The sequence below is a fragment of the Pelodiscus sinensis genome, chromosome 8 (genome assembly GCF_052426305.1).
Source record: "Pelodiscus sinensis isolate ZL-2025 chromosome 8, ASM5242630v1, whole genome shotgun sequence".
NCBI classification, from domain to species: Eukaryota; Metazoa; Chordata; order Testudines; family Trionychidae; genus Pelodiscus; species Pelodiscus sinensis.
This window is the reverse complement of record NC_143059.1, coordinates 38,916,447-38,944,369: the sequence shown is the minus strand read 5'-3', so window position 1 is coordinate 38,944,369 and position 27,923 is coordinate 38,916,447. Positions and strand designations below refer to the sequence as shown.

Below are 27,923 nucleotides of genomic sequence, written 5' to 3'. Positions count from 1 at the left end.
CCAGACATTTTTTAGTGCTCACATCTGGGCCACAACTGTGCGCTGAGCCACATGCAGCCCAACATTCGAGAGTGTTACATGGACACTGTAAAAGCGACGAGGAGTCCTGTGGCACCTTATAGACTAACTACATGGTAGTGTTACATGGACACTGTGACATCCTAACTACACGAACATAAGTGCTACACTTCTCATGGAGGTGTAGCAAGTATGTCAATACAGCAGGACACTTATACTAGCAAGAGCAAGGCTGCAGTGTAGACACTGACATAAGGGGTTGATGTAAGCTGCCTTACATGAACCTAACTCTGCATTGTAAATCAAGCCTCAGTATTCCTCATCCACCTACCTGTAAAACACAAATAATACTTGCCCAGCTTTGTAAGGGGTTTCAAGAGCTACAGACTGAGGGTACATCTAGACTACACGCCTCTGTCACCAGAGGCATGTAGATTAGGCTACCCGACATAGGAAAATGAAGGAGGCATACCTGAGAGGTCAACAAATGCCTTTGATGTCGACCCCCGCGCGTCCAGACTACCTCACTATGCTGACAAACAGCTGATCGGCACAGTGTGGCAGCCATTTAAATTAAATGAAGCGGCAATTATTATTATTTAAATCGCTGCTTCATTTTCCCATGTCAGGTAGCCTAATCTACATGCCTCTGGTGACAGAGGCATGTAGTCTAGACGTACCCAAAGCGAGCTATGCAAGATTCATGGTCAATTTCTGCCCCAATTTCTACCTGTTCAGTACTAACTATGTGAGAAGAGGTTTGCATGGAGCTTAAGTCTGGGCAGAACTTGACTCAAAGTATTATTAGGGCTTCAACAACATACACAACACATACTAACCTAAAAACTGAATCTACTACCAGAATGAAATATACCTGTGCTGTGACAGTCTCAAAGCCACGTCCACTGCAATTTTAAGGATAAAGAGTGCACAACTATTGAATAAAACAGTATTCTATTTAATTGACAGTTAGCTGGTAATAGATGTTACCTATGGATCTCTTTTTTGACCTAGATATTAAAAGCTTTAACAGTCTCAAAATTATGCTCTCACATCATCTACATTTGTTAGTTTGGACACAAACTAGTGTGCCTTAAACTTAATTAGTAGCTTAAGATAGGAACTCTGTGTGGCTGTAGGACAGGGGCCTTCAACCTTTTTCTTTTGTAGGCTTCCCACAACATGTTGTAAAAATGCCATGCCCCCCCCCCCCGTCTCCAATGGCACAACTACTCCTGCCTTGGAGAGCAGCAAATAGGGCAATTGCCTGTGGTTCCACACAAGTAGCCCTGCAAAGCTAATTGAATTCTAAACTGATAGTGTCAAAACCAAAGACTGTGAATGGCTAGCCAACTACAAAAGAAGTTTCTCAACTCTTGGTATTCACACCTCCACATCAGCTGCTAGAAGTGGGCCTCATCGCCCTGACTGACTTGACCGTGTTATCTCTAACCCTACTCTTCATGGAACTTTTTTCTTATGCCCGTATATTAATACCTGCCTCTGGAATTTCCACTGTGTGCATCTGACAAAGTGGGTCTTTGCCCATGAAAGCTTATGCTCCAATACGTGTGTTAGTCTATAACAGGGGTGTCCAAACTTTTTTCAAAGAGGGCCAGATTTGATGAAGTGAACATGCGTGAGGGCCGACCATTTTGCCTGACATTCTTTGAACCATTAAAATTAAATGCAAATTAACTATTTTATGCAAAGTTTATTGCAAATGGCATACTTTTCATTTTGTCACATGGATGACAAATCTAAACAGGTGTTAATCACTCTGCCTTTCATATCTGAAGGCCAGATGAAAAAAAAAATCCAGGAAGCTGAAATATATGTCAGGAACATTGTAAAGTACATTACATATTATTGGTAATAAAGGTTGTCTGTCAACTTTTAAGTTCAAAAAATATGAACAGGAACATAACACCAAGTATACATGTTGTGTCCAAATATATTTATAACTGATTTAGACCAACTGACATGAACTGAGATTTTACAATGTATTCATCTCAATACATATGGATTTGTTGGGGGCCATAAAAGATAGATATTGCCAAATTACCCGGGGGGCCGTATTAAACCGGAACACGGGCCGCAATTGGCCCGCGGGCCGGACTTTGGACATGCCTGCTCTATAAGATGCCCTGGGACTTCTCGTTGTTCTTACAGATTCAGACTAACACAGCTCTGATACTTGAGCCCAAGAAGAGTAAGCCCCTTTCCCCCTATTTAACCTCAGTAAGGACCATTGGTGAATGGCTATTTTTCCACTGACACAGGGTTTCCAATGGGATAGCCTTGATAATAATCGAAACCAGGCCTAATCCCCAGTGCAGAAGAGGCCTTCTCTCCCTGGGCACACTTGGCTGGAAGCTGAGCTTAGGGAGAGCCGTGGTTACTTTCTGCAAATAAACGCGTGAAGCCTGCGGACGAAACGGCACTTAGAACCCGGGAAGCTACAGGCTACGGACAGGTGGGTTTCCCCACAATTGCTGTCCCAGGATCCCACCACAATAACCCGGCCAGGCCCACACGAAGACGGGTCGAGGACCCATCCTCCGCCAGCAGAGTTCAAACTACAGGCGTGCACAGGCCAAGCAGGCAACAACAAAAGACCAGCCCCGGGTAAACTGCCGCCGCAACTCGCTACCTTGCCCCTGCAGCCGCAGCGCCCCGAGCCCCGCGCCTCCCCGAGCGCCTCCGCAACTTGGCTCGCGAGCCCTAAGCCAGGGCCGAGCCCCGCGGCGCGCACTCACCTGCCGGACCCCCGCCTGCCCTCGCTCTCTCTACCGGCAACAGCGCCTCAGCCGCGGTCCCTTTTCAAATCCACCCAATGGCGGCGCTCTGCCGCACGGCACCATGGGAGCAGGAGGGGCGGGTGGGGGCCTACGCGCGGCTGAGGGGAAGTGGCGCGTCTGCGCCTGGGGCGTCCAGTGGCCGGTGGGCTGCGGGAGGCTGCCGGGCCCGCTCCTTGCTCCGGCCTCTGCGGAGCCCTCGGCTCCTCCGCCGGGAGGAATTTAGCCTGGTTGGCCGCCCGGCGCGGGGATGGGGAGGAGATGCGGCCTCGCATGGGAAGGGAAGGCTCCCTCTGCTGGAGAGCGCTGAGCGGGGCAGCCTGGCTCGCTAGGCGCTCGCGGGGCGGGGAACAGGGGGCCAGTTATTTGTGAGGGCGGGAGGTGACCGTATTTCCCATCACAAGGAGTCCTGAGCCACCTCGAAGGCTAACAGGTTTGTTTGGGGCTCCCCTTTCCTGACCCCTTGGTCAGATGCGGGTTGTGGAACTAACAGAGGCGGGGAGATACACACGCAGCACTAGCACCATTGCGTCCAGCACACTGGCCACTAGTCACATGTAGTCATGTGGCCAGCTGAGTGTAGCTAGATGGCTTGAACAGTGTGGCTATTTGGCTGGTTGAGTGTGGCAGTTTACTATAGTTTAGCAGTAGCCACTATGTACATTGACCATATCTCCCAGTTTTGCTGGGTCTGTCCTGAATTTAAGTGCTCTGTCCCAGTGCCCTATCAAGTAGGGAAATGTACCGGAAAGCCCTACCGGATCCAGCTAGAAATGGCACCACACTTTCCCTCCCCTGCTGGGACAGCCTCACAGACGCTAGTGCAGCTTCCTGGGTGCTTTGCCACTGGGCAGCCTGGGCTGCTTCCGGTGGTGTGCGGTATCCAGGTTGGATTGGAAGCTGGAGCCCGGAGCATTCTCTGAGCTTCAGTGTGGTATACAATGATGCCTGGGAACCCCCTGCCAGCCTCTGCCCCACCACAGCACACACGCCCCCCTCCTCCAGCGGGATGCCTCTGCCACACACAGTCCAATCTAGTTGTGCTGCCTCCTCCTCTGTTCCCAGGTAGCTACTTGCTCTTTATACAGCGAATGCTGCGGAGGGCACCAGGTGGGTCCAAGAGGGTGACTTGTGCAGCTGCCACTTGACTCCAACTGGAACTGGGGCCACCCATGGTACTATTTTTAATGCCATGGTCCCGGTCCCCACAGGCGGCCCTGGCTCCAGCTGAAGTCAAGCGGCAGCTGCATGAGGGGCGCTCTTAGACTCACCTGCCCTCACCCCTGCAGAATTTCAGCCAGGGCAGCTGCACCACAATGGGCCTCGTGCAGCTGCTGCTTAACTCCAGCTGGAGCTGAGGCCAACCATGATAATATTTTTAATACCACAGTCCCAGAATATGATTCCAGCCTGGGAGCCTAGGTGAACTAGGCAGTTGCCTAGAGTGCCACTGGCCCAGGCGCCAGATGATGATGTCACGGGGTGCCGGGGCGCCCCATGATGATGTCACAGCCATTGACAGCCGTGCGGGGGAGGGAGCGCCAGCTGCCGCAGCCATCCTCAAGCCGCTGCTGCCCAGGAGCAGCTGGAACCACGGCTGCAGGAGCCCCAGCTCCAGCCCCCACAAACTGCTTCCCTTGTGGAAGGCAGACGGTGAGGGAAAAGAGATGAGGGGAAGAAGGGGCTTGTGCTGAGGGGAGAGAAGGGAGCAGGGCAGGAGAAGAAGGGAAGGCGCCAAGGGGCAGGATGGAGGACAGACAAATGCCAGGGAGCCAAGAAGAGACAATGAGGGGAAGGGGTGGGGGGGGAAGGGAGGGAAGGTGTCAGTGGGAGAAGAGAGGGGACAGGGTGATGTTAGGAAAGGGGAGGGACAATGGGGCAAGACGGAGGAAGGGGAGGGGGTGGAGTGAGTGCCCACAGAAGAGGCCTTGAAAGGAGGGTTGGGTATGAGGAAGTCAGGGGAGATGGAAGAAGTCATGTGTAAGGGCACAGAGGAGCTTGAGGAGAACTGGGACAAAAGGTGGGAAGGGATGGGCACCAGGGAGAAAGAGGACAAGGAGAGCAGGGGCAGTCAGTGACGGGGAGGCACCAGGAAGGCGCAGGGGTAAGGGAAGGTGCAGGTGCCAGGAGATTGTGGGTATGAAGCAGAAGGGCAGACACGTGGAGGAGAGGGACGGGCACCAGAGGAGAGAGGCAGAGCATATGGGTAGAGGAAGGTTTTAGGAGAGGGGATGGGGAGGGACAGCTATGGATGAACAGATGGGGCTAGAGGAGGGGTGGGTACAGGAAGAAGAGAAGGGCTGGTGGGGAGTGAGAAGGGCAAGAGCTAGGACAGTAGAAGAGGGTGAGGGCTGGGGGGACAGTAGGCACCAGGGGAGCAGATGGGGCAAGGGGAGGGTGGGAGACATGGCAGCAGAGGGAAAAGGGAGAAGTTTACAAGATATTTATTAATAACTTGGGTGCCGCAGTGGCACACACCCGAACAAGTGCACATGAACTCAATACTAGAGCACAAGACAAAACTCACTTCGCTCATGAGTGAAAAATCTTAGAGGGAACGCCACCCTCACCCTCTCCCCCAGAGTTAATGCAATGCAAGTTGGGTTCATGCAATTGCAGGCTAGTTGTATGGGGGGCGGGTCCTGTGGGGCCAAACCCGTCCCTACTGGTAGAAGATGGTGGGAGGAGGTCTTAGAAGGGTCACATGACACCCTTTACTTCTGATCATGTGTCCATCTTTATCCCTAGAGTACTACTTCCAGGGGTGGGATTTCTTGTGGCAGGGGCATGGCTAATGTGTCCCTAATTTTGCTTCAGAAAATATGATCACCATACGACTATGGCACTAGCATATCAAATGAAGGGAGTTATTTAAATGTAGGTTTAGTGTGAAGGAGGCCAATTCAAACAGGGTGGATGTGGGTTACCCCCAGCTGTTGATGGGGCCCTGTAAATACCAAAAGATGAAAAAGTTGTAGTGAAATAACCAGTCTAAATTCTTATTCAGTCCTAATTTGATTCTTTCATTTGCAACTGAATTGCAGCTCTACTGTTTGTCTTTGTAGTCTTTTTTTTAAGTTGATTGTTTTGTTTTTTAAAAAAGGATGGCTACTTTTAAATTTACTTTGAGTGTCCAGAGAGGTTCAAGTATCCTCTTACTACAAGGCTACTCAACTTTGGAAGCGGGGGGAGGGAACCACAAATAGTCTATTAGCGCCTCAAAGACACAATAGTTAAAAGAGGCTGATAAGAACTATTAGTTTGCACTAAGAAAGGAAGAGTACTAACATCAGATTCTACACAGACATCAAGAAGCATTGGCACCTTCGTTGGTTGGTTGATAATGTGTGAGCCATTGAATATCACAATTTAGACCATTTGCGTGAGAATTAAATTTGAGAATGAAATTGAGTTCCAATCCTTCTCTGTGTATTTGGCTTGTGGAATTGGTGGCCTCCTCCCAGGCACTCACCTTGTGAAATTGGTGATTAGATTCAATTTGTTGTTCTTCCTGTTACAGACTGGCTCGGCTATCTCTTTTGAACTTATCTACCCAATGTCCTCTTTCCCTTCTCCCCCTTCCATTTCTGACCCCCTCTCCACTCCCTCCTTCCCTTATTAATTCTTGGTTCTGGACTTCGAACACTCTGGTCATCTGAAGAAGTGGGCTGTGCCCACGAAGGCTCATGATACCATGTTTTGTTGGTCTTTAAAGTGCTACCAGTCTATTTGTTATTTTTTAAGCTTTTCCTGTTACAGACTAACTTGGCTATCCCTCTGAAACTACTGTTTTTTGTATGTTACCTCAACCACAGCTTCACCTAGATTATTTTGTATCCTCAGTGGAAGCTCCAGTCTATGCTCCTATATGTCTTTCTTGCTTCCTCAAAAAATGAGGAAAAACAGTTCTTGTGCAAAAGGGGGGTTATGCCAAAAAGGAGCTATCTACACAGTGCTTTTTTGCACAAAAACAATCCGAAGAGGAAATGCAAATGAGAGCGCAACATATGCAAATAAGCGCTCCATTTGTATTTCCTCTTGCGGAAGAGGATCGTAGTATAGATATAGCCAGAGTCCTTGTCACCTACTAATCCTGTGTGAGAGGACCTGAGCCATACACATGGGCCTTGCTGCAGAACAACACAGGGCAACATTAAAGGTGCACTATTCTACAATGTATGCCTGTTTTAAATTTCAGTAGAAGTACACCATCTAGTGTATGAAATAGTCAATGACATTCAATCCATCTGGGTCATAGATTACAGTTGTGTTTACTATTTTGAACTATAGTGTCTTTAAAATTTAAATGTCTCTCTTTAAATAAAGTAAATTAGAAGTTACATAAGAATGGCCATTTTGGGTCAGACCAAAGGTCCATCTAGCCCAGTAGTCTGTCTTGTGACAGTGGCCAATGCCACGTTCAGAAGGAATGAACAGAATAGGTAATACAGGCAGTCCCTGGGTTACGTACAAGATAGGGACTGTAGGTTTGTTCTTAAGTTGAATCTGTATGTAAGTCGGAATTGGCATCCAGATTCAGCCGCTGCTGAAACTGACCAGCGGCTGACTACAGGAAGCCTGAGGCAGAGTTACTCTGCCCCGGACTTCCTGGAATCAGCCGCTGATCAGTTTCAACAGGCTGAATCTGGATGCCAGTTCTTACATACAGATTCAACTTAAGAACCCCAGGCGTCCCCAAGTCAGCTGCTGCTAAAACTGATCAGCGGCTGATTCCAGGAAGCCTGGGGCAGAGCAACTCTGCCTCGGGCTTCCTGTAGTCAGCGCTGGTCAGTTTCAGCAGCGGCTGACTTGGGAACGCCTGGGGCAGAGCAGCTTGGGTGCTTCTGGGTTGCTCCAGTAGCACCGAGGAGCGGCACTACTGGACCAACCCAGCAGCACCCAAGCTGCTCTGCCCCAGGCGTCCTGATTCAGCCGCTGCTGAAACTGACCAGCAGTGGCTGAATCAGGACGCCTGGGGCAGAGCAGCTGGGGTGCTGCCGGGTTGGTCCAGTAGTGCCCAGAGCAGCACTACAGGACCAACCGGCAGCGCCCCAGCTGCTGTACCACAGGCATCCTGAGCAAAGCCGCAGATCACGGGGGCAGCGGGACAGCACAGACGCGCCGCAGCTGTCCTGCTGCCCGCGTGCTCCGCAGCTTTGCTCCCCGTCTCCCTGGTCTGCTGGTCTCCAGCAGATCAGGGAGACCGGGAGCAAAGCCGCGGAGCACGCCGGCAGCGGGACAGCCGCGGCGCGTCTGGGCTGTCCGCTGCCCGTGTGCTCCGCGGCTTTGTTCCACTTTGCTCCCCGTCTCCCTGGTCTGCTGGTCTCCAGCAGACCAGGGAGACGGGGAGCAAAGTGGATCAAATCCGCAGAACACGCCGGCAGCGGGACAGCCACAGCGCGTCTGGGCTGTCCGCTGCCCGCGTGCTCCCCGGCTTTGCTCCCCATCTCCCTGGTCTGGGATCCATCCTATGTCCCCCATTCCCAGTTTCTGGCAAACAAAGGCTTGGGACACCATCCATTACCCATTCTTGCTAATAGAGATTGATGGACCTATTCTCATAAATTTACTTAGCTCTTTTTTGAATTTTGTTATAGTCTTAGACTTCACTACATCCTCTGGCAAGGAATTCAACAGGGTTGACTGCATTATATGAAGAAATACTTCCTTTTCTTTGTTTTAAACCTCCTATCTTTTAATTTTGGTAGTACTTGTGTTATGGGAAGGAGTTAATAATGCTTCTTTACTAACTTTCTCCACATTCATGATTTTATAGATCTCTATCATATCAAAAGTTAAACCACACCATTAAGCCATTCTAACCCATTTTCTCTCAGATTTTGGGATCAGTGGTCCAGAGAATTTGTTTTATGCAGAGAACTTCAAAAATGTATTTGCTTAAGAGGACTGAAAATAACCCTTAATTGTCATTAATGTGCAGGCTAGTACTCTGAAGCTGCCAGTTACATCTGGCTACATGAATATGTGTCTCACTGAGATTGAGACAGTTTTTCACTCCTGCAAAAATAATTAAAAATTACATCGTTTTTGCATGTCAAAACATAGAGAAAGCCTACATACAATGGGAAAAATTGCCTGCTCCTTCTGAAACACCATAGAGGGGAAGAAATCTCTGGGGCCACGTCTACACTGTAAGAATACCACTTCGCTGAATGATAGTACCTGTGTCAACAGAAGCATTCTTCCATCCGCCTGGTTAAACCTACACTAGCCATTTGGACATTATATTTACGTAGGTCAGGGGTGTGGATTTTTCTGGTGTACCAAGATCATGTCTCAGAAAAAATTATTTGATTGACAAGGTTTTATACTTGTGAAATTAAAACTAAATACTCATACCCCCTTTCCCACATCAGCATCAGGATCAGCTATGGCATAAAGAAAGCTTGAGCTTTGTTAAAAATAAAGGACAAAAACGTAGTACGTTCAGTCATAGAAAATACCATGCTTTCAAAAGACAGCTGCCTAAAAGCAAACTAAAAGTGTACCAAATGTTCCAAGTATTTTCATAATAGAAATTATGAGAAGGGAAGGATTAAGCCACTTAAATTAAATCACCTTGTTGAATGAGAGGTGATGAAACTCATTACTTAAATAAGGCATGTAAAATCACATTTAATTGGTTAATGTGGGGATCCCGCCCTCCCACCCCCCTCTTCCTCCTTGCTTGCTGAAGGTAGGTACTGCATGATCCAGGATGCCAGAGCAGCTCCTGCCTCTGGTGGACTAGGTTGCCCCATAGGCAGGGGCTGCTCTGGCATCCCAATGGGAGGAGCAGCAGCTGCCTGTGAGGCACCCAGGTCCACCACAGACAGAGTTTGCTCCATGGGGAAGGCAGGGTCTGCACTGGAGCAGATCCTATCTGCTGCAGTCCTCCCCTCCCCCCGCAGGGCTAGAGCAAACCCCTGCTCATGGCAAGCGGAGAACTGCTCCAGCTCCATGGATTAACCTTAACCGGTAAGCCTTACCTGTTAACAGTGAGGCTTACTACTTAAACCTTCACATCCCTAACTTAATTTTTATTGTTTTTTACATAGATGTCTTTCTTACATGTTTTGGTTTAGAGGCAGACACTTGAAATGATCTTGCAAATATCTGGCTGAAATTTTATTTCCTATTTTTTCAAAATCACCACAGCCTGTGGAGCTATTTTTATTCTTCTGGTAAGACAAGACCTACCGACTGTGGAGCACTGCCAAATACTTCTTCCTCCCCTCCAAAATTATGTTCCTTGTATTAGGAGTTGCCCTTGCTACTCCTTGCAGATGGAGGCCACAAAAGTTGTGGATATTCCTATACATCTAAGAGGAGTCATATTCTGGCTACTCTTGACACAGTTCTTGGGACCCGATTCTAGCACTTCTATGGCTCAGATAGTCTTTTTCAGCATATGGACCCATGTGCTACAACCCACCTAGCTAATCGAGAAAGGGCAGATTAGTTCCACTTACAATGGGACACATCTCTTTCCCCTTTAGCTTCCAAGAGATGTTAAACCACCTTGTTCTTGAAACTGAAGAGAGAGAATTAACTTTGGAAGGAAAAAGAAATAACTTTATTCCAGCAGGCAGTTGGCCTGGCAGAAAATGTCTGTACGTACTTCAGGTGCATCTGTGGTTCCAGGAATGAACTCCTGAGAGTCATCTCAGGACCCATATGTAAATCTGTCTTACAGACTAAGGTTCACCAATGATGATGATTGTGTATAATTAATTAAATGTGCATTGGTCTAGAGCAGTGTTTCCCAATTTTATTTGGCCGAGGAACCCTTTTCAGTTTTTCAGAACTTCAAGTAACCCCTAGGTTTGTCAAGCAAAAAAAAGGGGGGGGGGCGGGAGGAGAAAGGGACCCACCAATTCATGAAAATCACATTCTTTCCCTGAGACCCCCCCCCCCCACCTCCCTTCCGTGAGGCCTCATCCGCTCTGCTCCCCTCCTCTCCATCACTTGCTATCTCCAGCCCTTATACCTGTCTCAACCTGGTGAGAGTGAGGTGTGGGGTGGGAATGAGGGATTTGGGTGTGGGAAGGGGTGAGAAGTACAAGCTCTGGGAGGGAATTTGGATGCAGGAGAAGGGGCTGTTGGCTCGGGAAGGGGGCTCTAGGCTGGGGAGTGTTGGGCTCAGGTAGAAGGTTGGGGTGCTGAGCAAGCCAGGGCTTGTGGATGTGAGGGTGCAGGAGTTTGGGCTGGATATGTGAGGGACTCAGGGCAAGGAGGGTGTGAGTATGATGGGCTCAGGACACAGATTTGTGATGTGTGGATGGTGCAGGAGTATTGTGGCAGAAGACTGAGGATGTGGGATGCAGAAGTTTGGGGATGTAAGAGGCTCAGGACGGGGGGTTCCAGTGTATGATAGGATCAGATTTAGGGTCAGGTGGTGCAGGAGCGTTATGATGCTGCAGTGAAATGGGGGTTTGGTCCCAACTCGGGGCTTGTTGGCCAGGCTTCATTTTTAAAATAAAATATGTCAAACTCAAAAGGTTTTAGCATTGTCTTTATATATGAGAGGGGTGAGGAACCTGTTTTGAGTCAAAGGTCATTGACCCACAGAAAATTCAGTTGGGGCCACACAAGTGAGATGCAAAAAACAAAAAAAAACCTCCTCCAAAAACACCCAAGCCTCACTAATGTGGTCCCAAATGTGCTGGTGGGGGTAGGGGACAGAGTGCTAGTGGGGGCTGGGGCTGGGGAGGAGGAGAGGGTGCTGCTGGGTGGAAGGATGCTGGCTGAGGTGGCAGAGTGCTGGGGCAAGGTGCTGGGGCAGGCAGGTGGCAGGGTGCTGTGGTCAGGGACATGGTCCTGCTGGGCACTAGGGTGACTGGCAGGGTGCTGGGACAAGGAACAGGGTGCTGCTGGGTGCTAGAGTGGATGGCAGGGTGCTGGGGCCAGGGCCAGGGTGGTGCTGAGTCCTGGGGTGTGAGGCAAGGTGCTGGGGCCCTGGCGGTGCTAGGTGCTAGGGTGGATGGCAGGGCTGCCAAGGAGCGGGATAGGGATGGGGTGCAGGATCTGGGAAGGAAGTGGGGGGCGGAAGGGATCAAGGTCTGGGTGGTAGGTAGGGAGCAGAAGCAGGCTGGATGTAGAGTGTCTGGCCAAGGGGAGGGAGCAGGAGCAGATTGGGGATAGGGTGCAAGGAGCGGACTTGGGTAGGAGTTGGACCTCCCTGATCTGGCACCCTCTGGATTTGACTGGTCCCAGATGAGGAATTTTTGGACAAGGTGAGGTCATTTCAGGGCTCCTGGTCCCCTCCCCTTCCCCACCAGGCTTCTTTGCACCTCTATCCCCTGCAACCCAACTGAGCTGCCCTCCCCTGCTGGTTCCCTGCACCTCCCCCAAAACCATCTCCCACAATCCAAAGGAGTGCAGCACCAGTTCCCTGCAGCCCCTCACAGCCCAGCTGAGCTGCCCGTCTGTTCTGTATGCCCTTCCCCATCCACCTCAGCCCAGCTGAGCCCTGCACTGGTTCCCTTCATGCCTCCCCCACAGGACTGCTGAGCCCCGTTTCCCTGCACCTCCCCCAAGTCCCGTAAAACTGCTGAGCCAAGAGCCGATTCCCTGCCCCTCCCTCCCCTTGAGTCGAGCCCTGGTTCCCGGCACCTCCCTCCTCCTGCAGCCAAACAGAGCTCTGAGCTCCATACACACAGCCTGCAGCTCAGTCCAGCTCCCCGGACCTCCCCACTCTGCAACCCAGCTGAGCTCAATTTCCCTGCACCTTCCCCCAAACCATGTAGACATGCTGAGCCAGTGCTGATTCCCTGCCCCTGCCTTCCTCCTTTCCTCCCTCCCCTTTGCTGTGTCTACACTAGAACGATCTTGTGCCAAAGCGGCCGCTCTTGCGCAAAAATTTGTTGCCTGTCTACACTGGCCATGTGTTCTTGCGCAAGTACACTGACGTTCTCATGTATGAAATCAGGGCTTCTTGTGCAAGAACTACGATGCTCCCACTCAGGAATAAGCCCTTTTGCGCAACTATTCTTGCGCAAGAGGCCAGTGTAGACAGGCAACATGAATTTCTTGAGCAAGAAAGCCCTATGGCTAAAATGGCCATCGGCACTTTCTCGGGCAAGAGAGCATCCACACTGCCATAAATGCTCTTGTGCAAAAGCACAGCTCACACATGGCAGTGTGGATGTGTTCTTACACAAGAACTTTTGCACAAGATGTTCTTGCGCAAGAAACAACCAATGTAGTCATAGCCTTAGAGTTTCCTCCCATGAGCAAAATTAATTTTGTCTTGTGCACCAGTACTGAGTTCATGTGGCTTGTTTGTATGTGCCACCCAAGTTATTAATAAATATTTTAAACCTCTACCTTTTCCCTCTACTGCCATGTCTCCTCCCCTTGATCCATCAGCTCCCCTGGTGCCTACTGTCCCCCCTCCTCCCCGCTGTCCTGACTCCTGCTCTTCTCACTGTCCTCAGCCCTCTTGCAACCTGCCCCCTCCACCAGCCCTTCTTTCCTCCTTGTGCCCACTCCTCCAGTAGCCCCACTCTGATCATGTGAGCTACCCCTCCTCATCCCCTCTTCTAACACCTCCCTCTACAAACCTGCCCTGTGTCTCTCCTCTGATGGTGGTCCCTCCCCTGCAGGTGTCTGTCCTTCTGCTTCACCCCCAGAATCCCTTGGCACCTGCACCTTCTCTGACCCCTGCACTCTGCCTCTCCCTTCCCTCACTTCCCCTGTTCCCTTTGCCCCCTTTTTCCCTGATGCCCACTCCTCACCACCCTCTGCCCCCATTCCCCTCATGCCCCTGTGCCCTTACACATGACTTGCTCCATCCCGGCCTTCCTCATGCCCATCCCTTCTGTCAAACATTCTCCCAGCACCTCCCCCTCCTCCCTCTAGCCCCCAATGCCCTTACCCTCTCCCCTCCCAGCATCACCCTGTCCCCCTCCCACTGACACCTCCCCTCCTACCTTTTTCCTCATTGTCTGCACTTGGTCCCCTGCCATTTGTCTCTCCTCCACCCCTGTCCCTTTGGTGCCTTCCCCTTCCCCTCCGACTCCGCACAAGCACCTTCCTCTCCCAGCCCTTCCCCTTTCCCTCTGCACAAGCCTCTTCTCTCCCTCTCCCTTCTGCCTTCCACTTTGCAGGGCCGGAGTCTGTGCTCTGTCCTCGGAGTCCGAACCCACAACTCAGCTATGTGGCGCAACACCCCACCTACTGGTTTGAGCACGCTGCTCAGGGCAGCAGCAGCCAGCAAGGGGGAGCTCAGAGAAGGTTGCGCACGGCAGGGACGGGGACGGGGGAGAGACGCTCTGGGGCTGGGGTGGGAGGATGCATGGGAGGGGGGAGGGTCGGGACCCGCTCCAGCTCCAAATATTGCTGGAGCATGGGCACCACAAGCCCACACACCTCGCCGCCCATGCCTTTGCTGGCTAGCTGGTTCTCTCTCTCTTTTTCAGATGGGGTGGGGGAGTGCTGGCTCCTCGCGGAACCTCTAGTTTTGCTCTGCGGAACCCCAGGGATCCCCGGAGCACCAATTGGGAAACACTGGTCTAGAGAGAGTCTGAGAATGACTCCCCAGCCCAGTGATTGCAGACTCCCCTTAGAGATGGGAGACTCAGAATCCAAGCTTCCTGCTTCAATACACATTTATGTATATACAATGTGTGGAGGCAGGAAAAGGGAATAAGGGAATTTGTGTGCAGCCATCTTGGTCTTGTTAACAAGAGAGCAAGAGTCAGGCTAAGTCTGTGGCCTGACAACGCGAGATCTGTAATTAGACCCTGCTTTTGCCTCTCGCCTCTGTACAGAGATAAGGATAGAATGCTGACTCCGGCAGGGACCTTAAGATAAGGAGCATCTGGGTGGAACTAAATAACTGTTAGCCATTGGTGTTTGTAATGGAAAGGAGACTAATTGTTGTTGTTATTATATCTAATAGACAGTATATAAACTGCTTCATAATTGCTTGTATTCAAAGATCTGCCTCGGAAGGAGGGGATTCCTCCTCCCCCCGCCCCCCCCCCCCCCCCCCCCCCCCCGTCCGAACCAGTTTTTCCCTTGCTGCAGCTCGTAATAAAACTGCCTCTGGCTACTTGTTGCTTACAAACTCAGAGTGAGGACAATGTTTTCTTCCACAAATGGAATAGTGCCAAAGGACCCACAGCATCCAATCCATATGTTAGTATTTAGGGATTTCTCCCTTCTCCATGTTGGAGATAGATGGGGGTATTAAACCTAAACCTGGAAGAAACGCCTAATCATTTGGTTAAAGGCTTGGGGGTTAGATGTACTCAAAAGAGGCCTACTGGACTGTGCAAAATAGGCAGAGGAGTGCTTAGTCTGAGTCCTGTTGGGGCTTTGTGTGAATAAGGTGCCAAAATGCAGGGCCATATCAGGGTTTAAACACCAGTGTTGTGCATGTTCGGTCACTGAAATTTAAGTACTTTGGCAACTTGAATTGAGGGCTTGTTTACGCATGAAATGTTGCTATGGCACACCTGCACTTGCACTTATGCAGAGCTTCAAACACTACAGTACCTATGTTGACAAGATGGGTTTCCCCATTAACATAAGTAATTCACCTCCCTGAAAGGTGTCAGCTAGGTTGATAGATTTTTTTTTCTGTCAGTTTAGCATTGTTTTCACTGGGGAGTAGGTTGACTCAGCTATGTTGCTGAGAGTATGAAAAATCTGCACCTCTGAGTGACAGGGTTGCCAGTTTGGATGGCTGTTCCTGACAGTTTCATCACAACATAGTTTTTCACAAAAAATGAATCTTTAATTCGTGGAAACTCCAGGACAACCTTGGAGGATTGGCAACAACATTTACTGGTGTCATTAAGATGACCTGGCCTTAGGCCACTAGTTGATAGCAGGGGTTTTGTGAATGCCAGTGGCATCTAAATATTGGATGTAGTTGCCTAAGTGGCAGGTAGTTGTTTAACTCCCTTTGTAAATATAGCCCGTAGACCCCAACTGTGAAAAAAAATCACACACGTTTAACTTTACTACAGGGAATTATATTGACTTTGGGAATGTATATACTGCAAACCTAAATCAAGCTATTTTAGGTTGACTTATAGCAACTGTAGCAATTACTGTGGTGGTGCATGTCTACACTACATTTCTCAGGTAGCATCCTCACCAGCAGCGGTTCCACCAGCCTAAGAGGAGCAACAGTGCAGGTTCCTGAGAGACTTGTCTCTTAACTTCACTGGCAGACTTCCTCCCCACATTTCCCATTCCCAACAGGGTACAGAGAAAGCCCCTGGGGCTTCTCTCAGACCTGTTTCCCATTGGGAAACCCACTCTAACTTTGCACACACACACACACCCCTTCTCTGCTGTGAGCAGGGCAGAGGAAGCCACATGGGGCTTTCTTGCCTCCTGTTCCCTACCTGCAGGAAGTAGACAGGGGTTCGATGGGGGGGGCCTCAGGCTTCTCACTCCAGCTCCCAGATGGGAGTGGGATCAGAGGAGAGAGGATTTCTTGACAGTTTCACAGCTCTTGCCTTGAAATTGACAAAACAGTGGGGCTGTGTCTAGAATGCATCCCTTTTCCTTAAAAGGGATGCAAATTAGACATATCGCAATTGCAAATGAAGCGGGATTTAAATCTCCCCTGCTTCATTAGCATAAAAATGGCTGCCGCTTTTTTCCGGCTCAGAGCTTTGCCGGAAAAAAGCGCCAGTCTAGACGCGGATCTTTCGGAAAATAAAGCCTTTTCCAAAGATCCCTTATCCCTCATTTTAAGAGGGATAAGGGATCTTTCGGAAAAGGCTTTATTTTCTGAAAGATCCGCATCTAGACTGGCGCTTTTTTCCGGCAAAGCTCCGAGCCGAAAAAAAGCGGCAGCCATTTTTATGCTAAAGAAGCGGGGGAGATTTAAATCCCTGCTTCATTTGCAATTGCGATATGTCTAATTTGCATCCCTTTTACGGAAAAGGGATGCAGTCTAGACAGCCTGGATGTAAGGGAGGCAGTGTATCCATAAACACTGTACCACCCTAACTATGTGGATGTAAGTCTTCTGCCTCTCATAGAGGTGTAATTATTGTCTTGGTGTAATAGAGCACTTACATTGTGAGATGAAGGTTATAGTGAAGATACATGGACATAAACTGTCTTATATGGACCTAATTTTTTAAATGAAAGCTGAGCTACTCACATAACCACTTGACTCCAAGAGCTGGTTCTTTAAGAAAAATACCAAATATACTGTGAGGCTCATAATAAAATAGGAAAAAAAAGACAGAACTATGCAGCACTTTAAAGACTAACAAGATGGTTTATTCGGTGATGAGGTTTCGTGGGCCAGACCCACTTCCTCAGATCAAATTGTGGAAGAAAATTGGCATGACCATATATACCAAAGGGATACAGTCAGAAAAAGTGAACACATATAAAATTGACAAATCAGATTTTAGATGTTGACCCATTAAGATCAACATGCTGTACTGTCTACAATGAGAGACTCTGCTTCACATTATCCAAGATTCTAAAATCTGGTTTGTCTATTTTATATGTGTTCACTTTTTTTGATTGTATCTGTTTGGTATATATGGTCATGCCAATTTTCTTCTACGATTTGATCTGAGGAAGTGGGTCTGGCCCAGGAAAGCTCATCACCTAATTAATCATCTTGTTAGTCTTTAAAATGCTGCATAGTCCTGTCTTTTGTTTCAAGACCAGACTAACACTGCTACAACTCTATTAATAAAATAGAAAGATCTGGCCATGTTGCATCACTATGCTTCCCTAACTCTCCCTTAATCATGATCTCCCATATGATCTACAATGACATATGTCTGACCTCAGATATTTATACTTTGACAGCACCAATAAGGGTGGAGGGCTAATGCTGCCTTACAACATGCAATATCGAAGCTGGAGTTAGTTCCCAGTGTTTTCTTTATTATGGGAGCTCGTGGGAATGGGACTTCATTTCCCAGGGTCCTTTGGGCGGGGAAGCGGGCTATTTCCTCTGCTGCTGTATTACTAACACGGCTACATTTCTATCGCTGTATTACAGTATTTCATACCGCCTTTCCTAGCCCAGGTAATCCTGGGAAATGGAGTCCACACCTTCTGAGCTGTCAATACAGGAACGGGACAAAGGCACTACGAATCCCAGTCGTCTTTACGCACCTCCCCTCTAGCTAAAATCAGGGAGCTGATTGAATGTGAGGATACACATCCGGGTCCGGGAGCGCTGAGCATATGCGTTTCCTCTGCACGCTGACAGCTGCAGCAGTTTCTTTGGCCCTTGCAAAGGTGCAAACGAACTGGCGCTTTTCTGTCAGGGAGCACCCATCTCTAGCCGTGCCCCTATATGGTGAATGCAGCATATAACTGGCACTTATTAATTAGAGAGCGGTAGGGGGTCCCTGGCTTGGGGGGGAGGGAGAATGCCTGGACGGAGGGCATAGCTCTGTGGGCGCCATACAGGATCAGACTGGGGGGCTCCCTCTTGGGGAAGAGTAGATGTAAGTGTAGCTGGGGGGCCATGGCAGGAGGGACGGTCTTGGTGCAGGGAGCCAGCAGGGGACTCGGTCTGCACTTCTGCAAACACATTTTATCCGCACGGAAACAGGCGAAAGTGATCGCTACCTGCAGGAACCCCGAAGCAGCCAGCGCCTTACAAGCGCTGCACGGGCTATATGCCCAGAACCTCACGGTGCTGCGGCTGGATGCCACTCGGGAGGCAGAGATCCGGGATGCAGCAGAAGCAGTCGCGAAGGAGCATGGTCATTTGGATCTACTCATCAACTCTGGGGCAATGTTGCACCCCAGCGCCAGAGGAGAGACGAGCCTGCGGGAGATCTCAGCGGAGGTGGGCCAGAGTTTCCCTCAATGGAAGCATCAATGGGGTCAATAGCAAGTGCAGTTAGTGCACACTTGTTGTATTTCACTGCTGTGGGATTAACTGGAAAACCCCTTGTCCTGCCAGTAGCTCTCAGAGCAAGGACATTCCACACTGCACCTTAGCTGGACATAAGCTGCGCAACTGGAGCTACACAAATTGTGTAGCTTATTTTGAGTCAATTTCAAAATTTAGTGCTATCTACACAGCACGTATTTCGAAATAAATCACTATTCCAAAACGTCTTCTGCTCCTCATGGGATGAGGGTTACAGGCACATTGGAATAGCGAGCGCATTATATTTCGAAATAACAGGTGCACTCAAAAGACATGGAATTGCAATTTCAGGATATCTCTGGGATCCTAAAATAGCACTGCAGTGTAGACATAGCCTCAGACTTGCTTTTCTTCTTTCCAATGTTTTCTCCTCTTTGCAGATGTATTTGTCCAAATTGTATGTCAGTTTAAGGCTTTGCTAAAAGGCTAGATTGACCTGTGGTGAGAAGGGAAGGAGGTCTGAAGAGAAGAGTGACTTTTTTTTATTAAAGGTGGCTTTGCTGACTGAAGCCATTCATCTGTTTGCAGCTGGGTGTATTTCAATAAATATACCAGTAGACACCTCAAAGTGCATCATGGCTTTAAAATTATGTCCAATTTGAAATCAGTGGCTAGTTTCCATGAGAGGAAAATATATGCCACTTACTGGCCCCCATTCAATGCCACAAGAAAGGAGTCTTCTAATGGCAACTGAAGCAGATCTAGTGGGGTTTTTTTCTCCATACATCCATTCCCGTTGTTTCATGCTCTTTAAATACACACACTTTGCACTCAGGAGCGCAAAGCTCCAGGATGCATGAAACTGAACGTATATGTTTATGTACTTAAAAATAACAACCTCTGAGAAAAGAAAAAGGGGACACAGCTGGAAAGGTGCCCAAATTTAGAGGGTCTATTTGGACACCTTGAACATGCACATTTCCAGATCCATGGAGTTTGTCTATCTGGAACTGTATAGGTATAGTTCAGTAATGAAAATACACCACAGGTATTCAAGACGTTATTTTCAGACCTTCAAGTACGCTTTGAAAGAAAGTTCTGGTCTAAACATAGCACACTGAGAAGTAAGTAGTTTGCATTATAATTGCAGAGAACATTTGAAAAAATATCCTGAACAAAATGTATTTTGGCCAGTTAGCATAACTCAAAAATAAATTTAACAATCTTTGGCCGAGCTAAAAAAAGAACAGAAAAATGGCAATAGCACACTTTTCAGAGAGCTATGAAATAACAAAAAGCAATCCCTTCCCTCGTCCACAGAGACGTATATCCTTACATCATGTTCCACAACAATGGCAGTGGAAAAAAAGTTATTTTCCACTGGTGTTACAGTAGATTAACTAGCTAGGACTGTACAGAGTTTTTTGGGAGCCTGGGACAGACACTGAGGGCCCCCACTCTTTCAAATAAATTACCCCTGAGGGAAGGCAGGAGGGCGAAGAGTTGAAGAGGAAGCTCACAACACACTCAGGTGACCCTAGAGTGGGATGCAGCTCCAATCACATAGGTCTGGGTCTGGGTTTTGCAACCTAGCTCCAGGGGTCACAATACAACTTAAGTTTGGCCCTGCATCCCTAGCATTTCTATTAAGGATGGGATATTCAAGGGAACTTGTGCTTTACTTAGGTGATTTTGAAAATCCCACTCTGTCTTCATCCTTAACCTTAAGTAACAGCAATATAATGATTTGGGAATCTGTGTTTGTTTTGTCTCTTTCTTAATGTGAAATGACTTCATTAAGCATATCTGTCTGCTAAGTGAGTTATTCCCATTTCCCTGTTTTTCTTTAGGCTATGTCTCTTAGGGATGTGAACTTGTACCCGTGGACACAGTTAACTGATGATCCTGGGCTCATCATTTAACGTGCATGATTACACACAACCCTCCTCTCCTCCTCCCACTACTGCCTCTGCTACAGGTGGCTCCATGGGAGTCTCCTTCCCTCCATTCCCCTCCGTGTGCAAGTGTGTAACTGCTGAAATTTACACATTTACATAAATAAACGCATTTTAACTTCCCCTATTATCACCCCAAATGTCATTACCTTACAGACATTAACCTTCTCTCCTCACCCCCATTCTGTTCTAAAATTTGATTTTTCAATTTCATGTGTTAATTTTTTTTTATTGTATCACTTTGGTATATATGGTTGTGCCAATTCTCTTCCACAAATTGATCTGAGGAAGTGGGTCTGGCCCATGAAAGCGCATCGCCTAATAAACCATCTTGTTAGTCTTTAAAGTGCTACATAGTTCTGTCTTTTGTTTCAGCTAGACCAGACTAACACGGCTGCATCTCTATCACTATGTTAATAGGAGAGTGTCTGTCCACACCGGCACTTTTAGTCATGAAGCAATGTCAGATAGCGGTAAATTTTTTTCACACCCGTGACTGATAAAGGTTTTACTGACAAAATTATTAGTGTAGTTATAAACTTCGTTACTGAATTCATGTTGCTAATTCCATCCCTTCATTTTGTGTTGTTTCTTTTCTTTAACTCACCTTGTTGGTTTTATGTGCTGGGACTAATTTGAGATTTTTTTTAGGGAAAAAATGATCAGAAAATTCCTAGGAAAGAAAAACAAATGTATTAGCCTTGATGTGGTAAAAAAAAATCAATGGACTCCTTGCTTAAAGTTAAGCGCATACATACATCTTTGCAATATTGGAACCATAAGAATGAAATTGCTCTCGTGGCCTTTACTGTAGTATTCTTAATAAATAATGTAACCCTAATGTATACATAAATTAAGATGGTAATATAGTTTCATATTTAGATCATCTTTATAAATACATAAGAATATAAGAACGGCCATACTGGGTTAGACCAATGGTCCATCCAGCTTAGTATCCTGTCTGCCAACAGTGGCTAATACCAGATGACCCAGAGGGAGGGAACTTAGGGTAACAGGTAATCCTCACGTGATCTCTCACCTGTCACCTATCTCCAGAGAAACTGAGGCTATGGACACCATTCTTACTCATCCTGGCTAATAACTACTGATGGACCTAACCTCCATGAATCTCTTTTTTGAACCCTGTTAAAGTCCTAGCCTTCACCACATCTTCTGGCAAGGAGTTCCAAAGGTTGACTGTGTGATGAGTGAAGAAACTTCCTTTTGTTTGTTTTAAACCTGATGCCTGTTAATTTCATTCGATGACCCCTAATTCTTATATTGTGGGAGTAAGTAAATAATTTTTCCTTATTCTTTTTCCACGACAGTCATGATTTTACAGACCCTCCTTAGTCTCCTCTTTTCTAAGCTGAAAAGTCCAACAAATCTTTTTAATCTCTCTTCATATGGGACCCATTCCAAACCCCTAATAATTTTTGTTGCCCTTTTCTGAACTTTTTCCAATGCTAAGATATATTTTTTGAGATTAGACAACCACAGCTGTACACAGTATTCAAGATGTGGGCATACCATGGTTTTATATAGAGGCAATAAGATATCTTCTCTTATTCTCTATCCCATTTTTAATGATTCCTTACATTCTATTTGCTTTTTTGCTCTTCGTTTAAATTTGTACACTCCAATGACAAAACAACATGTTATAGTACTAGTTGTTTATTTTCAGATACCAAGTGACCAATGTTTCAAAGTTCAGACAACATCAGCAAAATCTGAAAGAGCTAAAGTAGTTCAGGTTTTTTTTTTTCGGTGCAAGTGGGCATTAAAAAGAAAAACAATTATGCTACTTGATGTTTTAGGTTAAATCATTTTAATTTAACTAGCTCAACACACTCTTCAATAAGAGTCCACAAAGCAGAATTGGCTCCATATTGACTCTAACTAAATAAAAATGAAAATTTTATTTGACAAGGAAGAAGATGGAATTAACAAGGCATATGCACATTATTTTGTTTGCTGTTTGCCTTTTGTCTTAAACAAAAAAAGAATGCTTCTCAGTAAGGCTTATACCTTTGGATTCTGTACTTTGCCTAGGATAATGTGATGCTAATCCTTACCAGAGTTTCTGAATATCACCAATAAGGCTGTGTCTAGACTGGCCACTTTTTCCGGAAAAGCAGGTGCTTTTCCAGAAAAACTTGCCAGCTGTCTACACTGGCCGCTTGAATTTCCGCAAAAGCACTGATGATCTCATGTAAGATTGTCAGTGCTTTTGCAGAAATACTATGCTGCTCCTGTTCGGGCAAAAGTCTTTTTCCGAAAAACTTTTGCGCAAAAGGGCCAGTGTAGACAGCAGAGATTTGTTTTCCGCAAGAAAGCCCCGATCGTGAAAATGGCGATCGGGGCTTTTTTGCGGGAAAGCGCGCCTAGATTGGCCACGGACGCTTTTCCGCAAAAAGTGCTTTGTGGAAAAGCATCCTACCAATCTAGACGCACTTTTCCGAAAATACTTTTAACGGAAAACTTTTCCGTTAAAAGCATTTCTGGAAAATCATGCCAGTGGAGACGTAGCCATATAGTAATATGGATTTGCCAACATTTCTGGAAGGATCATCCCCTACACATTACAGTTTATCCTGACCAGCAATTCACATGGGCCAAGTGACCAATAACAAGAAATGTTTATTAGTGAAATGATGAAAAATGATGAGATGACTTTATATCTTTTGTTAGTAAAAGATGGAACTTTCAAACTGGCATTTGATGGTTGTAAGCTATCTACTTTTACAGTTTCTACTTTATTTTAATGTTCTAGGGTCTTTCCATAACATTGGCAACAAATACCATAGGGCCCTTAGTGATGGCTAAATATTTTGCCCCTCTATTGCGGAAAGGAACTGGAGCATTTGGAGATCAGTTTCCTGACCAGGCCAAACAGCATACGGCCATACTGGTGAACCTGACAGCTAAAGTGGGCTCCATAGGAGATAATAGTAAGTACTGTTTAACATAAGTGTTATGTAGTAACCCAAATATTTTTTCATATAAGAAGATAAATGATTGACATGAATGTTTTATAACATCCAGCTGGTGTGGGCCAGCATAGCTAGTAACAATACAGAAGATCATTATACTTTTCTAAGCATTACTGCATCTTGATTTATATTTTCCTTGCAAAAAATAATGTGTGCAGTAAAAATAATAATGCTTTAATTGCATTAATACATTGTCTAACAAGTATCTATTTAATTCTTTTCTTTATCCCATCTCACTGCTAAAAGTAATTATGATGGTGTATGCTGCTGCAATTTTTTAAATTTAAAATTATTTTTAAATTGCAGATTTGTATTAGGTGATAGAAATTCTAGTTAATTAGGCTTTCTGGTTAACTAAGTGCCAGATAACAGAGCTTTTACTGTAACAGATTAACATCCTATGAAGTTTTATGGAAAGCCTTCTTCGATGTTTTCCACCAAGGTTGGCTCAGACACTTTTCATTATTATAAACACTCTGTCTGTCTACTTCCTAGTTCCAGGATCTCTGGGTGTCTTCTATTCCTTCTAGAAATTACTCTCAAAGTTCATTGTCTATATACTCTTAGTCTTAGGGTGTAGAGACACTCACACTTGATCAACAAAACTTTCATCATTCATGAGTGCTTAAAAGACCCCCTTATGAACAACAAAGTTTTTTTGAGGCAAGTGAAAGTGCTGCTTTGTCAGCAGGAGTGCTCTGCTGCCATCAAAGGAAACCCTCTCATAGGGGGTGGAAATTTTTATTTGGCAAAAATGCAGATAAAAAGTCTTTGCACAAGCTGATTTTTAGCAACAAGGCTGGGTTGACACAGCTTTTTTGGTAAAAGTTGCTTAGTGTGACATACCCTTATACTAGAAATCACCTGTGGCTTGGGGATTTCCCCCCATTTTCTTGTTCCCTGTTTCTGAATACCTTTGTTAACATTTGACTTCATGTGTAATTGAGCATCTATTGTGTTAGCTAAGTTTGCATCCTCTCTGGAGGCAAACCTGTTTTTCACCTTTGCTGGTGATTGCTACCTTGATGCAAACTTTAAAAACATAGTTTGGAGAGGAGAATTATCTGTACATGCATTTTACAGTGGTACCATTGCAACAGTGGCTTTCATTCGACATAGCATGGCGTTCTTTGGTGGACTAGAAGCTCTCTACACCCCCTGGCCAATTTGAAGAGGTTCTTGAATTACAGTTACAGATCTTTTGAAAGCAGAAGTCCTGAGATGCTCCTAATCTTAGCTCACCCCTTCTGAGAATCAGTGGTTTATCAGCATTTGAAGTAGGCAGAGTTACTCCTGCACATCCTGTACCCTGCACAGAACAGAACCTCCCTCTTAAATAGGACCTATGTGTTTGTGCTTTGTGCTCCAACCGAGAAGCCCCAGATCCACCAGCCATGCATGTTCATCCACCCATGTGTAGAAAAGAAAAGTTGTATGGGTTTAGTCCAGAAGTTGAGAGACAATAAAAGCCATATTGCAGCCTCAATGGCTTTTCATTGACCACCCTGCAGTGAGGTGTCAAACACCTTTCTCAGGCAGGGTAGTTGTCTGGATTGCAGCCTAATAAGAGACTTTCCCTTGGACAAGTTCAGACTTATGCAGTCACACAGATACTATTTCCACACACACAATACGGTGTAGAGTTCATAATTTGATCCTGTCATATAGCACTCTGTTACAAGAAGTTCCAGTCAGTTTTTCCAATGAAACAGCAGTTTTGCAACACAACAGGCTTCCTTGTTCAGATTTATTTGCACTTATTATAGAACGAAATTGTGAAAGGCCTGATGCAAACTGATAGTGTGTTATAAAGCACCAAAGAATGTGACCATTTGTGATCATTGAAAATTCTAAAGCTCTTTTTTTTTTTTTGCAAGAATGGGATGTTAACCCTGGTGTTTTGGCTAAATTGCATTTTGAGTTCTTCCTTTTTGTTCCCCTGAACTTCTCTTTGCAGTTTGAATTGGATATTATGTCTTTCACTTCCACTTGTAGTTTGTTTTGTAGTGTTGTTGTGCACTAGCTTACACATGCCATGTTTCATCTCATACATATGTGTATTTAGGAGGTGCGGGAAGTCACTTCTTTATATATAATTTGCAAGCACTGTGGATTTTTCTGGATAAATGGCTGTATAAAATGTTAAGAATTATTCTATCAGTACCTTTGAAAAACCCTTTACATAAAGCTGCATTTCTGAGACTTTGTGAAAGGATTAATTACGTGAAAAAGTAACTGGGTGAAGAAGGAAAAAATCTATTTGATGTATAATATTAGTATAAAATTAGAGTGTTGACTCATTTCTGGCTGGGTGACTCATACTCTCAGGGATTTAATTATCCAACATAAGTAATTCTAAAATAGACACCGTGGTTTGGTAGATGTTTATTGCTAGCATGGCACAGGTAAACAGGAACCTTGAATTCAGTGTTAACTGGTAAATTGAATACAGAACCGGGAGAAAGGACTTCCTAAAAACTTATCTCAGTTCTGCCATTGACTTCCTATCTGTCCCTTGGCAAATAAACACGGGGAGATAAATATAAAAATACTAGATAAATGAATTTAAAAGGAAACTAAAGGGTAAATGATAAGAGTCCACTGATTTTTTTTCTAAAATTATTTTGTTCATAGAATTTAAGGCCAGAAAGGATCATTATCATCTATTTTGACTTTTTGTATAACAGACGGCAGAATTTTATGCAGTGGCTCTTGCATCAAATTCATAACATCTGGTTGGTCAAAGAACCTATCTTTTAGAAAGACAAACAAGACAGTGGGTGAATCCAATGGTTTTTCTAGAACATCTTCATGAAAGAAATACATCCTTTCCCATGGTTCAGAAATATGGGATAATGCTGTATGTACCAACAAATAACCAAAGATATATTCACTAATGTATTATTCTGAGATCTATCAAATATATTAACATGATACAGTTATGACACAACGTTGCTTGTGGATTTGCACAACTTGCTTACCTGACATTTTGTTTTTAGCCTTAGGTGGATGGTATAGCTACAGGATGTCTAAAGCAGCTTTGAACATGGCTACCAAGAATCTCAGCATTGAACTTGGAAGAGGGAAAACTAAAGTGGTATGTGTTTGTTTGCATCCAGGAACTGTGGACACTGACTTATCAAAGCCTTATCACAGAAATGTTCCCAGGGTCAAACTCTTCACCCCAGAATATTCAGTTAATTGTCTAATGAATATTATTGAGAAACTTGATATGGGGAAAACAGGAAAGTTCTTTGCTTGGGATGGATCTGAACTACCTTGGTGAAGATTTGTTTTAATGTAGCTGCTCTGGTACCATAGAGATGAGAGCAGTATAAATAACTAGCTAGAGTAAAGCTTTTAGTAAATATTTTGTTGTGGTGTATTATGGGGGTATCCAGAAGATATGAGATTTTAATCCCAACTATGTCAATGACTTGCTGTATGACTTTGAGCAAACCTCTCTGTGCCTCTAATTCACTATCTGGTAAATGGGAATATTACTTTCCAACCTCAGGGCTCTTGTGAGGCTAGATTTATTAATGTTTATAAAAGGTTTTAAGAGTCACTAAGAAAGGTGCAAAAAAGTGTATAGTTATAATTTTATTAATTATAATAAAAGAATACTGATTATGATTTTCTGCAGAGTTGTTTATTTATTCAGATACCATGCCTTGGTTGGTGTGAATGGGGGGGAGGAGCGCAGTTAGAGAGAAAAGGGATTACATAGCAATGGGAGAAAGACCATTTCAAAAGGCCTTTAATTGTCTCTTTTATGCTATCAATTTAAAAGGTGATAGAACAATGTAGGACTCATCTAATAAAATCTAATCCAATGGTGACATCTGACAGTGGTGAAAACAGAATTCATTGTGCAAAGCTGTGAATATTGACTCCATTTTGATCAAGTCAGCTGCAACCTCTTTCTTCCCCATCTCTCCTCTCCCCCCTCCATCTTTTATTGACAGTTGCCAGATTGGATTGTTATTGATTGCAGGGATCCCCACCGCCTGCATACTGATAGATCAATATCCCCAAGAAATTCAGGCTCTTATTCAATTTTAAGTATGTACCATATAATGACAGCAATAGTAAGATTCAGATTACAGTTTTGTCACAGTTTTGCTCTAACTTATTTTCACGTTATCAAAAAGAAGAAACATTGGCAAGTTTCAGTGAGATATTCATGTTGTTCAAATGTAACTCTTACTATTTGGACTAGAGACAGACAATGACGTTACAGGTTCATATTCATTGGAGACACAGGTACATACTGATTTTAAAAAGCAGGCCACTTACAGATTGATGAGTAATTATTGATGCACAGTACATA

The 27,923-nt window shown here is 45.7% G+C and overlaps 2 protein-coding genes across 4 annotated transcripts in view; one reads left to right on the top strand and one right to left on the bottom strand.

Annotated features, from left to right (window-relative positions):
* Positions 1-3,104, bottom strand: part of KIF20B (kinesin family member 20B) — a 109,999-nt gene extending 106,895 nt beyond the window's left edge. Inside the window, exon 1 of one of the 2 annotated variants that reach the window (XM_075935118.2) lies at positions 2,778-3,104. The gene's annotated coding sequence lies outside the window, so the exon portion shown is untranslated. The remainder of the gene's footprint in view (positions 1-2,777) is intronic. The other variant, XM_075935117.2, reaches the window with a different exon arrangement.
* A 14,876-nt stretch (positions 3,105-17,980) lies between these two features.
* On the top strand, positions 17,981-27,226 carry LOC102454712 (uncharacterized). Of its 2 annotated transcripts, XM_006121440.5 has the most exons (4): positions 17,981-18,117; positions 18,376-18,615; positions 23,371-23,548; positions 26,590-27,226. In XM_006121440.5, exons 1-4 carry the CDS (start codon positions 18,115-18,117, stop codon positions 26,874-26,876), a joined length of 708 nt encoding a protein of 235 aa, XP_006121502.2. In that variant the 5' UTR covers positions 17,981-18,114; the 3' UTR covers positions 26,877-27,226. The 2 variants fall into 2 exon arrangements, with proteins under 2 accessions (XP_006121502.2, XP_006121501.2); XM_006121439.5 differs by lacking the exon at positions 17,981-18,117 and having other exon boundaries at positions 18,134-18,615.
* The last annotated feature ends 697 nt before the right edge of the window (positions 27,227-27,923 follow it).

Bases quoted from the DNA above. Each gene is read 5' to 3' on its own strand.
- LOC102454712 (XM_006121439.5), top strand. From the start codon at position 18,289: ATGGCAGGAGGGACGGTCTTGGTGCAGGGAGCCAGCAGGGGACTCGGT. The intron at 18,616-23,370 runs GTGGGCCAGAGT...TTAATGTTCTAG, and splicing joins TGCGGGAGATCTCAGCGGAG to GGTCTTTCCATAACATTGGC. The intron at 23,549-26,589 runs GTAAGTACTGTT...TTTTGTTTTTAG, and splicing joins GGGCTCCATAGGAGATAATA to CCTTAGGTGGATGGTATAGC.